Genomic DNA, 13,318 nt, shown 5'->3' on the forward strand with positions numbered 1-13,318 from the left:
CATAGTTAAATGGTAATGCAAACCTGAAATTACTTACCAGTAGCCACAAATGCTGTATGCTGAGAGTCAAATGCTCTGTGTGTTTCTGTACACATTGCTTGGCTAGATAGCAGCTCTGCAAAATTCAGAGAAATGAGAATTTTGAAGGTTGGCTGCATTTTCACTACTGGTATTGCTTTGAAAAGTAAACAACTCTGTATGTGGTTTGCAAAAATTCCTTAACAATATACAACATGCTTATAAGAATATCCTTATAAGATTATAAGCATGTTATGTATGATCTAGAACTCCTTTTTGGGCCAACCAGAAGAAGACTCAAGAAACAGAGATTGAAATCCTGGGTATCCCATTGTTGAGTTCCATCGGGATTGCACCAGAACAAGTATACACACAGAGAGTCATTCTGATTCACTTATTTCAGGAATATTTGGACACTTTGGCTTTGAGATACTGAGTTGCGTATGTCATTATTATTTTGACATTGTAGATATTATTTAAGATTCCATGTATTAGAAGGTTTTGAAATGTTGTACATTATTGTTAAGGAATTTTTGCAAACCATATACAGAGTTGTTTAGTTTGTGATTTATCTCTCTGTATTCATTGGGCATGGTGTTATTTCAAAAAGTACAAATTAAGCAATAATAATTTTAATAACTTTATTATTTATACCCCACCCATCTGGCTGGGTTTCCCCAGCCACTCTGCCTTTAAATGTGACCTGAATCATATCTATCCCACATTCCTAAATGGTACACAGCTGCATTCCGAAGAGAAATAATGCACACTTTTAGAGCCTTGTGACAATAATCTACAACAGAACTTCTTAAACTTTTCATGTTGATCACACACTTTTTAGATATGCGTCATTTTACGACAGAGTAATTCAGTTTTACTAGCAAACCGGAGGTTAAACGAACCCCTTTCCAGCCCCAGGAGGAACCCAAGGAGAATTCACACGACACAACTACACACTGTAGTTGACACACTAACCTGTCGTGACACACAGTTTGGAAAGCACTGATCTACTCAATGAAAGAGACTCAAATATATTCAAATGCACAGAGGGCAAAAAGTTGGCAAAAGAAGCTAAAGTAAGTGATGGAGAACAGACTATAAGGCATATAAATGACATGTCACCTTTCTTATTTTCAGCACCAGAAGAGGAATGATCCAGAGTCTACGTTTAATGAAGACAACCTGGCCCAATGCATTTTTGACTTCTTTGTAGCAGGGACAGAAACAACCGCCATTTCTCTGAAATGGGCACTTCTCCTCTTGGCAAATCATCCAGATATCCAAGGTGAGAGAGGGAGACATGCGCAATGGGAGCCAAAAGACAAGAGCATATTGAAATAAGCTAAATGTTTTTGACTTACATCTCATGGAAGATCATTCTTCTTCACAAATGTTTCCTTATACAGATTCTGGAACTTATAATCAAACTCAACAGTGTGGTAGAAGTAAAAAACTAATTTGCCCTGAATACCCCATGCCCATAGAATACTTCCAGTCTATGATTACTGGGACAATAAGAGATGGAGGGTCTCAATTTATAATTAAATTCATAGGAGAGGGTAAGGGACAAGAATGTGCCCCTGTTGTTAGACTAAAGTGAATTCATCAAAGTTTTTCTGAAGGAGAGAAGAGTGGCTTTGCAAATAGAGGGAAGACAATTTGAAGACTGGGATGGTCAAAGGAAGGGAGAAAAAGAGATGAATGTTTTTGCCAGTGATGTCATGGTGAATCCAGAAATCCAGGCTCCCTTCATGACAACCCCCAAGCCATGCTCCTTCTAAAACTCTGCAACCAAAATGAAATGTTGACCAATGCACAGATTATGACTTAATGAAGTCATGTTTTTTCTTACTCCCTGCCCTTCCAGCTTGGAAGAATTCTGGTAGACCTGCTCAATCCCTTGTGACATTTTCGTAGGCCATGATACCTTTCCAAATATAAGTAGCAGCTGAGATTAGGGAATTTTCCAACTTTCCAGACCTAGGAACTCACCTTTAGCTGAAAAATGGTTTTTTTTTGCTTTTTTGTTTGTTTTTTTAAAAGATATTTATTGAAGTTTTACAAAAACATAAGTTTACAAAATGAAAAAAGGTCATATAAAAAGAAAAAGATACAAAAAAAGAACATAGAAAAATACATGAAAAAGAAAAAAAGGAATAAAAATACAAAATACAAAAGACAAATAGCTAAAAAAGAATTAAAAACAAATCCGTTTTTTGTAACTTTGAACTCATTAACTTATTTCCTTGGCCTCCTCACACCTCCCCTTTTTGTATTCCCATTTAAATAATCAAATCAGCAAATCCTTACCCTCTTTCGTTTATCTTAACTCTATATCTTAACATATTATAACTCTATATTTTCATCCATTATCAATTCATTTTTACATACTCTTATTAACTTTGTTGCTAATGCCACTTATTTTCAATCCAACATCATTTTAACATTCATTAATTTTACAGTATTTCTGAAGATAGTCTTTAAATTTCTTCCACTCTTCTTCCACCAACTCTTCTCCCAGGTCTCGGATTCTGCCAGTCATTTCCGCCAATTCCATATAATCCGTCACCTTCATCTGCCACTCTTCCAGGGTGGGTAGCTCTTGTGTCTTCCAATACTTTGCAATAAGTATTCTTGCTGCTGTTGTTGCATACATAAAGAAAGTTCTATCCTTCTTTGACACCAATTGGCCAACTATGCCCAGGAGAAAGGCCTCTGGTTTCTTCAGGAAGGTATATTTAAATACCTTTTTCATTTCATTATAGATCATCTCCCAGAAAGCCTTAATCTTTGGGCACATCCACCAAAGGTGAAAGAATGTACCTTCATTTTCTTTACATTTCCAACATTTATTATCGGGCAAATGATAAATTTTTGCAAGCTTGACTGGTGTCATGTACCACCTGTACATCATTTTCATAATATTCTCTCTTAAGGCATTACATGCCATAAATTTCATACCGGTGGTCCACAACTGTTCCCAGTCAGCAAACATAATGTTATAACCAATATCTTGTGCCCATTTAATCATAGCAGATTTAACCGTTTCATCCTGAGTATTCCATTTTAACAGCAAGTTATACATTCTTGAAAGTATCTTAGTTTTGGGATCTAACAGTTCTGTTTCCAATTTTGATTTTTCCACCTGGAAGCCATTTTTTTTGTCCAAATTATAAGCCTCTCTTATTTGATAATAATGAAGCCAGTCTCGCACTTTATCTTTTAATTTCTCAAAACTCTGTAATTTCAGTTTGTCTCCTTCTTGTTCCAATATTTCCCAATATTTCGGCCATTTGATCTCCATATTGAGCTTTTTCTGAGCCTTCGCTTCCATTGGTGGCAACCACCTTGGGGTTTTATTTTCCAGTAAATCTTTGTATCTTATCCAGACATTGAACAATGCTTTCCTGACAATATGGTTTTTAAATGCTTTATGTGCTTTAACCTTGTCGTACCACAAATATGCATGCCAACAAAAAACGTTGTTAAATCCTTCTAGATCCAAAATGTCTGTGTTCTCAAGAAGCAGCCAGTCTTTCAACCAGCAAAATGCTGCTGATTCATAGTAAAGTTTAAGGTCTGGCAGGGCAAATCCACCTCTTTCCTTTGCATCAGTTAATATTTTAAATTTTATTCTAGGCTTCTTGCCCTGCCAGACAAATCTGGAAATGTCTCTCTGCCACTTCTTGAAACAGTCCATCCTGTCCAATATTTGCAATGATTGAAACAGAAATAACATTTTTGGCAATACATTCATCTTTATAGCTGCAATTCGACCCAACAGGGAAAGCTTCAAATTTGACCATATTTCCAAATCTTTTTTCACTTCTATCCAACATTTCTCATAGTTATCTTTAAATAAATTTAAATTCTTAGCAGTCATATTAACCCCCAATGTTTTTGGAGGAGCACTCCTTAATTTTTTTACCAGATATTTATATGGTGGCAGTGCTGGTGTTGCAACCCACTTTAGGTCAGGGAAAATCCTGGTAGTGCAGCCACCTTGACCCACCAGTGGAAGTAGCAGTTAGAATGTCAAACTAGGATTGAGAAAACCCAGGTTCAAATTCTAATACAGCTATGAAACCCTCTGGGTGGCCTTAGACTAGTCCGTATTTTTCAGATTAACCTATTCTCCCAGGTTACTAATGAGGTTTAAAAAGAGTGGAAGAACCATGTATATTGAAGTCCTTGGAGGAAAATATGGGCTATAAATGCAATATATAATATGATAATATAAATGGGCTATAAACTGAGATTCATTCATATATCTTCTTAGAATGATTTCATGGTAAATAAATATGCTGGGGAAAAAATGTTCTTGTCAAAATAAACAATACATTTCCATCATTTTCTTCAGATAAAGTCCACAAGGAGATAAAAAATGTTATAGGTTCTTCTCAGTCAATCTGCTATCAAGATAAGAAGAAACTGCCCTACACCAATGCTGTGATTCATGAAATGCAGCGCTTTAAATATGCCTTTGGAGGTGGAATTCCCAGGCAAACGACAAAGGATGTGAAGATACATGGTTTTCTTATTCCCAAGGTAACAGCTGCATTCTTGTATATCAAGTGCATATAGGGCTGGATCATAAGTGGCATAAATCTCACTTATGAGCTGCCGAAGCACATGTCCTGGCTTGTAATAGGGCCTACAATGTGGTGGCAAGGGCAGCGGTTTTATCCTACTTTGCTGCCTCCATTACATCCTCGGGGAACCATTGAGCAGAGTTATTCTGTGTCATCCAGAGGTTGGTAACTTCTGACTGGCGGGGTGGATCTCCTGAACACATGGTGACTAGCTGTAACCGGATAGCTAAACATTTCAAGGATAAAGTTGCTTGGCTCTGCAGCAATTTAGATGCTGCTATTGAGACTGTGCCAACTGAGATGAACGCCTTTCCCACCAACCACCACACTTTAAAAAATCCTCAAATCTTTATTCACCTTTTCATTCCTTGCTCCTTCCATCTCCTGGCCAGGGAAAGAGAGAAATAGCAACTTACTTCAGGTTCTCATTTGCACACTCTTCTGAGCTGTTCAGCAACATTACACACAACAAAGAGAGTTTGCTCTGCATCCAAACCTCTTAGGTCCCTGGCCAATTTCTTTGCATTGCTGCCTCGTCTTTCATTTCCAGTTTCATTTGAGAACCTGAAGTATCACAGAGCATTCTGGATTAGTTGTAGTTTCCAGGTCACCTTCAAAGGTAGCCCCACATAGAGCGCATTGCAGTAGTCCAAGTGAGAGATAACTAGAGCATGCACCACTCTGGTGAGACAGTCCACGGGCAGGTAGGGTCTCAGCCTGTGTACCAGATGGAGCTGGTAAACAGCTGCCCTGGACACAGAACTAACCTGCACCTCCATGGACAGCTGTGGGTCCAAAATAACTCCCAGGCTGCGCAACTGGGAGTCCTCCACACCTGCCCGTGGACTGTCCCCCCCAAAACAGTACTTCTGTCTTGTCCGGATTCAACCTCAATCTGTTAGCTGCCATCCATCCTCCAACCACCTCCAGACACTCACACAGGACCTTCACCGCCTTCACTGATTCTAATTTGAAAGAGAGGTAGAGCTGGGTATCATCCGCATACTGATGAACACCCAGCCCCAACCCCCTGATGATCTCTCCCAGCGGCTGCATGTAGATGTTAAAAAGCATGGGGGAAAGGACAGAACCCTGAGGCACCCCACAAGAGAGAGCCCAGGGGTCTGAACACTCATCCCCCAACACCACTTTCTGAACACAGCCCAGGAGAAAGGAGCGGAACCACTGTATAACAGTGCCCCCAGCTCCCAGCCCCTCTAGACAGTCCAGAAGGATGTTATGGTTGATGGTGTCAAAAGCCGCTGACAGATCCAGCAGAACTAACTAGGAAACAGCTCTCACCTTTGTCCCTAGCCCACCGGAGTTCATCGACCAGTGCGACCAAGGCGTGCCTGGAAATGCTTGTAAAATGAAACCATTATGCATTTTATAGCCTGCTCAGGTGTTATGTACTGAGTTGAATAGGATCCAAACTGCAGCAGTCTGATTGGTCCTAGAACAATAGGATCCAAAAGGCAGCAGTCTGATTGGTCCTAGAACAATGCAGCAGTATGATTGGTTGGCAGGAACCACCCAATCATGCTCCAGATAGAAGTGAATCCACAACCTGATTGACTTACAGTAGAATTCCGGAATTAGCCAATCATGTGCAGCCCATTGTGTAAATAATGTATATAAAGCAGATACTTTGAGGGGACATTCATTCATTCCTCCTCACCACTATGAGCTGAATAAAGAGCATGAAATCACTTTGCGACTCTGAGTATATTTCATCAAGTAAACAACTTACTTGACTGGTCTTTCTTGTTTCCATGAATGTTTTATTGCCTTTCGTATGCAACCAGCCCTTCAAATGTGTTTCCAAGGAGGCTTCACTGACTGATCACTCTTCTGATTTTAAGACAGGCACATGTGGAAGTCTTGCTGGACCCAGAGATTTATGAGGATACCCCATATCATACACCTGCACAATCACAACAACAATAATTGTTCAAAGTTATCATGTTTCCAAAATGCTCATAAATGCATGACATCACATAGTCTCCACACACACAAACACATAGTTGTATTTATTGATTTGAGGTTTTCTTTTTCCCCCAGGCTTCCCTAAATGCAATACATAAATTCAAATATTTATATGCTTAAAATACTGCAATTTTGTGTTTCCTCTAATAACGTTGGTACTTGACCAGGAGGAAATACACAGTGATACTGAGTTCAGAAGAAGTTTCAGAACTGAATCAGCCTTGCTTGCCCTGATGGATGGCCGTTATTGGCCAGAGGTCTCAGTCTGGATGAAGGGTGGGGAGAAGGAGGTAGGTTTTAATAGGGAGAAAAGCTGAGGATGAATCTGGCCACTGGTAAATGACTTCCCTCCCCTGGCATATTGAGGGACAGTTCAGAAATGTGTTGATCTTAGTGTATTCAATGACAATGGTTTCTTCTTTACAGACGACTGGTATCTTTCCTGACCTGCGCTCTGTTCTCCTTGATCCCACACGATGGGAGACACCTGCAGAGTTCAACCCAAATCATTTCTTGGACAAGGATGATCAATATGTGGCTCGAGAAGAATACCTGCCATTTGGTGCAGGTAATTGCAGAAGACCAAGCTATGTTTTGATGTATAGACGTGCATATTGGGCTACTCACAGGAAATGACATCATAATCAGCACATGCAAGAGAAAGTAGATAGCACTCTGGCAGGAGCAGTGGCCCTGCGACTCACCAGAACAGGAATGAGAAAGGAAGTGGCAACTTTGGGGAAGCTCTGGGTTGGTGATGGTGACTCTGCAGATGCACATACACTTTCAGGGTCTTCACCACCACCAGCCTGAAGCATCTCAGACTTTGCCACCACCCTGCCCTATCCCTTCTTTGAGCTCTAAAGGAGACAGGAGTCCTGATTATTTCCTTGACCCAACTCCTTCCAACTCTACGATTCTATGAATCTGCGACTAGTAGTTGGGCTTGGTTTTACAAAATATTAAGTGGAGTATTTCAAAGTTATAAAATAATATCTGGAGACAGTGTAATTTTTCTAGAAAAGGAGGTGCCAGAACTCACTGTGAACCTCCCTCGTTCTCTTAGAATGGCCCACCTGAGAGATGCTGGAACTGAGATCCAGTGAGTTCCGGCTGAAACCCCCCCGACTGGAAAGTAAGTTATTATTCACCTGCTGCCTTTCATTTGTCCCATCCTCAGGGTCTCGCATATGTTTGGGAATGCAGCTGGCAAAGATCGAAATCTTCATCTTCCTGACCAGCCTGCTGAGGACATTCAGCTTCCAGCTGCCAGAAGGAGTGAAAGAACTTAATCAAGACCCTGTACCAAGGGTTACAATGAACCCTCATCCTTATAAAATCTGTGCTATTCCCCACTCCAGAACATAATAAAACAGGGACTGGCACATTTCTCTCTCCTTCCTTTCCACTGAATATGATGTTCTGCCCTGACTTGCTCATTTTATCTGAAATTAACATAAGAACATAAGAGTTTTCTGGATCAAATTTAGGGTAGTTGTATACCAGGCAAAGGGCCCTTTTCGGTAGTGGCGCCTGCCCTGTGGAACGCCCTCCCATCAGATGTCAAATAAATAAAAAACTGACTTTTAGAAGACATCTGAAGGCAGCCCTGTTTAGGGACATTTTTAATGTTTGATGTTTTATTGTGTTTTTATTGTGTTGGGAGCCACCCAGATGGGTATGTATGTATGTATGTATGATGATGATGATGATAATAATAATAATAATAATAATTTATTATTTATACCCCGCCCATCTGGCTGAGCCTCCCCAGCCACTCTGGGCGGCCTCCAATCAAGTGTTAAAAACAATACAGCATTAAATATTAACAGAAATTAGAAGAACATGGATTTAATAAATTAAAAGATCTGTTAGATGAAGACGGGAAGTTAAGGACAAAAAATAGCATTTTGGAGAAAGTAGGAAAACAATATTGGTTGAAAGTGCAAGGGCTATATAAATGAATAGAAGCAGAAAAAATAGAGGATATGATGAGTTCAGGATCAGTAATTGATGAAATACGTAACAAAAGACAAATAACAGAGAAAGGGATAGCAGGCATGATATATAAATTAATGGTAAGAAATAAGGAAAGGATGATAAGGGTAATTCAGAATAAATGGGAGCAGGAAGGGCTGTTTCATTTGAATACGGTCCAAGAGATGATGAAGAGTATAGATAAAATAAAAATGGATAAATATAAAGAATTAAATAGGAAATTCCTATTGAAATGGTATAGAACCCCGGCGCAACTGGCATATATAGTTAAAGGATTGAGTCCTAAGTGTTGGCATTGTTGTCAAGAGTTAGGGGTATATGCACATATGTGGTGGGAGTGTATTTGTGTAAAGGAATATTGACAAAAGATTATAAAGATTATTTCTGAAGTATTTCAGGTTAAGATAGAAGGCAATAGAGAAATGTATTTCAGGAATACTGGGGAATAGTAAAATAGAAAGAAAAGAGCAAGATTGGTATAAAGTTATGATCTTAGCTGGTATGCTTGTTATTGCATTAGGATGGAAAGAAAAGGATAAATGGAAAATGGAAAAATGGAATGACTATGTTTTTGACTATATACAATCTGACATATTTGAGCAGGTAATGACGGAAGATACATGGGAAAACAAATGTCAAAAGATTTTGAATAAATGGACAAGCTATAGGAATTGGATAGCACTGGGGGAAGCCAACCCAAGCATCCAAATTAGAATGAATAATCTGTGCACATGGTTAAAGATCTGAAGAGAGAACAAGTGTTGGGGGGAGGGGTTAAAGGGGAGGGAGGAAGGGAAAAAAAATAGGATAAATGAATAGGGACAAAAGTATATACTGTTATGTATAACTAATAGGAGGAGGATTTTGATGCATGTTATTGTTAGTTTTTCGACTGAATGATTTTTTTTGTAAGTTATTCGACATCCCTGGATGAAAGTGTGATTATAAAGAATGGAAAATAAAACAAATTAAAAATTAAAAAAAGAAAGAAAAAGAAAGAAATCAGATTGGTCTGGCATGACTTATTTCTGAGAAACCCATGCCTGTTCTTAGTAATCACAGCATCCTTTTCTAAGTCCTCACAGACTGACCGTATAATTATCTTGTTATGTACTGAAGTTCTCACCCTGGGCCAGCAGGGGGATACTGTAGATAGTTATACAAATGAAGGATCGAAAGTGACATTCAGTGATTGGATAGTTTTAGAAAGTTGTTACAGTAACGTTGTTCTGAAGCTCTATATAAGCAGGCTGACTGAACCCTTCAGTTCAGTTCTGTTCTGGCCTGTGAGTAAACAAGAGCTGTTTGAAGAATCGCTGTGTCGTCTGATATGTCCACCCACAACTTAACATATCTGTTCTAGGATCTTTCCTGGTATTGATATCAAGCTCACTGGTTGGTCGTTAGGTAGGTCTTCTCCCCCCCCCCCATTGAAGATGGGTCTGCAGGGACCTCAAAGATAATAAACAATGTTTCTGAGATTATATCCACAAGCTCCGTTACTCTTTTACTCTTGGGTGCAGCTCACCAGTCCCTGGAAGATTGAAGCAGCTTAGGAGAGAGGGGAACCATAATGTACAAAACCCTTTATTGTCATGGAAATGGTGTCCCACGCTTACAGATGCCATGATACAGTGGTACCTCGGGTTACATATGCTTCAGGTTACATACGCTTCAGGTTACACACTCCGCTAACCCAGAAATAGTGCTTCAGGTTAAGAACTTTGCTTCAGGATAAGAACAGAAATTGAGCTCCGGCGGCGCGGCAGCAGCAGGAGGCCCCATTAGCTAAAGTGGTGCTTCAGGTTAAGAACAGTTTCAGGTTAAGAACGGACCTCCGGAATGAATTAAGTACTTAACCTGAGGTACCACTGTACAAAATATAATATTGTTCCCATTAAAAATAATACTGTTCTCCCAATATTTTTAAGCAACTGCCCTTACAAGAATCACAGAATTGTACAGTTAGAAGGGTCACGACCTGAGGGTCATGTGCTAGCAGTTTGGGATGCACCACCTTTCGGATTAAGTATAATGAGTATATACAATAATAATAAGCATATACAATATAAGTATATACAATAATCATTGTTTGCAATTGTTTGCTGTGCCATCTCATTTGCAGCATAAGGCGGGATGGGGGATGAGAGAGAGAGAGAGAGAGACAGACAGACAGACAGATTTGTTGCCAGATTTATTTCCCATATTCTTTTTCTTCCTCTCAATTCCTGGTGGTCACTCTCACTTGCTTTGCCTCCAATCCATTTATCAGCTGCTCCTTGTCCTTTGGCCCTCGTTCTGTATCCAGATCCAGGAGCACCAGGGCAGAGGCTGAGGATGGTCAGAAAAGGAGCCTCTGAGCATGGGCAGAGTGCAGCCACTCACCTGTCAGAGGAAGAGACTGGTCCCATCAGGAAACAGCAGGAGGGAAGGCCAACACGTGAGGAGGAAGCAGTGGCGTAGCGTGGGTTGTCAGCACCCGGGGCAAGGCAAGTAATTTGCGCCCCCTAACCCGTGGATTTGCGCCCCCTAACCCGTGGATTTGCGCCCCCTAACCCATGGATTTGCCCTAACCCCAGATGTTGCGCCCGGTGCGGCCCGCCCCCCCTGCACCCCCCACGCTACGCCACTGGGAGGAAGAACCACTTCCATCTCCAGGCCCTACTGGAGAAAGCAGCCTGCCACACTCCCCTCTTGAAGCTTTTAGTCAATGAACCAAGTCACAGCTATGAATGGCGTTTGGGGTGGAGAGAGGAGAAATGTGAACCCTGCAGATGATAAATACAGGGAAGCATGCTGCTGCAGTGGGAGGGAGAAGTCAGACAGGACTATAGCACACTAGCTCCGGTAGTTCTTTTACTTTCATTCTCCTTTTAAACCAAACCAAAGATATTTAGGGAGCTTACAAATGTGTTTCAATAAAGGCATCCTAGACTTCCATAAACTGAACCCCCCCAACCCCCCCAACTAAGGGCCTCTCTCACCCTACTCAGGCTCTCTCACCCTACTCAGCCGTTTACTCAGGCTTCAGTTTGTTCAGCCTGGTCAAAAATGAGCTTCAAGGACACACAAAGAGAGAGAACTTGACAGCAGCTGGTTGTGTCATTGCTGCTCTTAGCAGCAGCTTTGGCAGGTGGAGAGAAGGTGGCAGGGGAGGTTGTGGCAGCTCGTCGCAAGGTGATGCTGGTGGGGGTCCATAGTGCAAGACCATTTTTTTGGTCATGTTAGGGAAACCACCACTTCACCCCTTGCCCCTTCTCCCCAACCGCCTGGAGTAAAAAGTAGCTGGGGAGTAATGGTTGGCGGCCAGCATTTGGCACCAGTGGACGGTGCCTGACGCTACTCCGGACAAGCTTCCACTAAAGCAAACTGCTTCATGCTATGGCCAGCCATGGCTTTGAAGATTGCCTGCTAAAGTATTTGGCTTGTGCGCCATTGGGAGCGAAGCAAAGCAGACAAATGAATCAGAAGCAGCAGACAGCCTTAGAAGGAGACGTGCCCAAGGAAATACAGCTCTAGGTCCCACTGGAAGTGTATTGTGGGTCCCATCAGAAAAGCCTTGATGTTCTACGTTCTCTTTCCCCATTGCAAACACACACACACACACACACACACACACACACACAAACAACAAAAAAATCAGTCCACAGTATGCTGGGGAGAACCATGGATGTGTTCCCTTAGGCAGCAGTTCTCAACCTGTGGGCCCCTAGATGTTGTTGGACTACAACTGCCACTATCCCTAGCTAGCAAGGCCAGAGCTCAGGGGTGATGGGAGTTGTAGTCCAACAACATCTGGGGACACAGGTTGAGAACTGCTGCCTTAGAGTGACGCTCCCACATGATGGAGGATGAGCTTGGTATAGCTTGGTGTAGCTGGAGACTTTTAATCTCAGGGGCGCGGGTTCAAGCCCCACGTTGGGCAAAAGATTCCTGCATTGCAGGGAGCTGGACTGGGTGACCCTCATGGCAACTTCCAAGTCTACAATTCTATCATTCTATGTGGGTACTGCAGGCCCTGTCAATTCTCCTGCCTCAAGGACACAAAGTGCCCACACAGACAAGGTCTGTTAATTCCCTCCTACATAAATGAAAGGAGGAGGAAGGAGAAAAGAAAAAAGCCCTACAGGAATACACACACACACACACAACCCCAAGCCTCAGTCAACTTCAGCAGACAAGAAACACATGGAAGAGGCAAAAACAGGGTTGCCATATCTATGGAATTTCCCGGACATAGCCTGGATTTGGCCGTCGGAAACAATGGGCAGAAATTGCTGTATGTCTGGGAAAATCTGGACATATGGCAACCCATGTCAGAAGCTCAACAACTTTGCCCTGCCCCCAAAAGTTCAAGAACTCTTGTGTCTGGATTTTTGAAATATAGGAACCCTAGCCAAAAAAGGAAGGCAAAAGAGAAATCACAATGACAGTGGTACAGAGTAAGGAAAAAGTTTTCCTCACTCAAAAAAGGAACCTGCCAACCTGACCAGAGGCAGGGCAGAACTGGAGGAAAGGATAGCTTCTCCCTCTGGAAGAAGAGGCAAAAGACTTGAAGGGCCCTGCCTCTCCATTCCAGCAGGAGGAGTCATCCTGTTCACTGGACTTTCTCTAGTGTGCTCCGGCAAAGATAAGTGCTGACGTCCCTGAGAAAAGCAAAGGAAGAAAATGGAACCTAACCAGGCATCCTAGAAAGAATCAAGGAGAAATAGAAGGCAGGAGGG

The 13,318-nt window shown here is 41.7% G+C and overlaps 1 protein-coding gene and 1 long non-coding RNA gene across 2 annotated transcripts in view; one reads left to right on the forward strand and one right to left on the reverse strand.

Moving 5' to 3' along the window:
* LOC310762209 (cytochrome P450 2J2-like) overlaps window positions 1-7,981 on the forward strand; it is a 29,939-nt gene extending 21,958 nt beyond the window's left edge. Inside the window, exons 6-9 of the mRNA XM_083612903.1 lie at window positions 1,156-1,303; window positions 4,379-4,566; window positions 7,023-7,164; window positions 7,777-7,981. Coding sequence (XP_083469029.1) covers window positions 1,156-1,303; window positions 4,379-4,566; window positions 7,023-7,164; window positions 7,777-7,964 — 666 coding nt within the window. The 3' untranslated portion in view covers window positions 7,965-7,981. The remainder of the gene's footprint in view (window positions 1-1,155; window positions 1,304-4,378; window positions 4,567-7,022; window positions 7,165-7,776) is intronic.
* Window positions 1-13,318, reverse strand: part of LOC310762276 — a 466,366-nt gene that overhangs the window by 229,646 nt on the left and 223,402 nt on the right. The window lies entirely within an intron of this gene.

This window comes from Podarcis filfolensis (genome assembly GCF_964270895.1).
Source record: "Podarcis filfolensis genome assembly, chromosome: 5".
NCBI lineage: Eukaryota > Metazoa > Chordata > Lepidosauria > Squamata > Lacertidae > Podarcis > Podarcis filfolensis.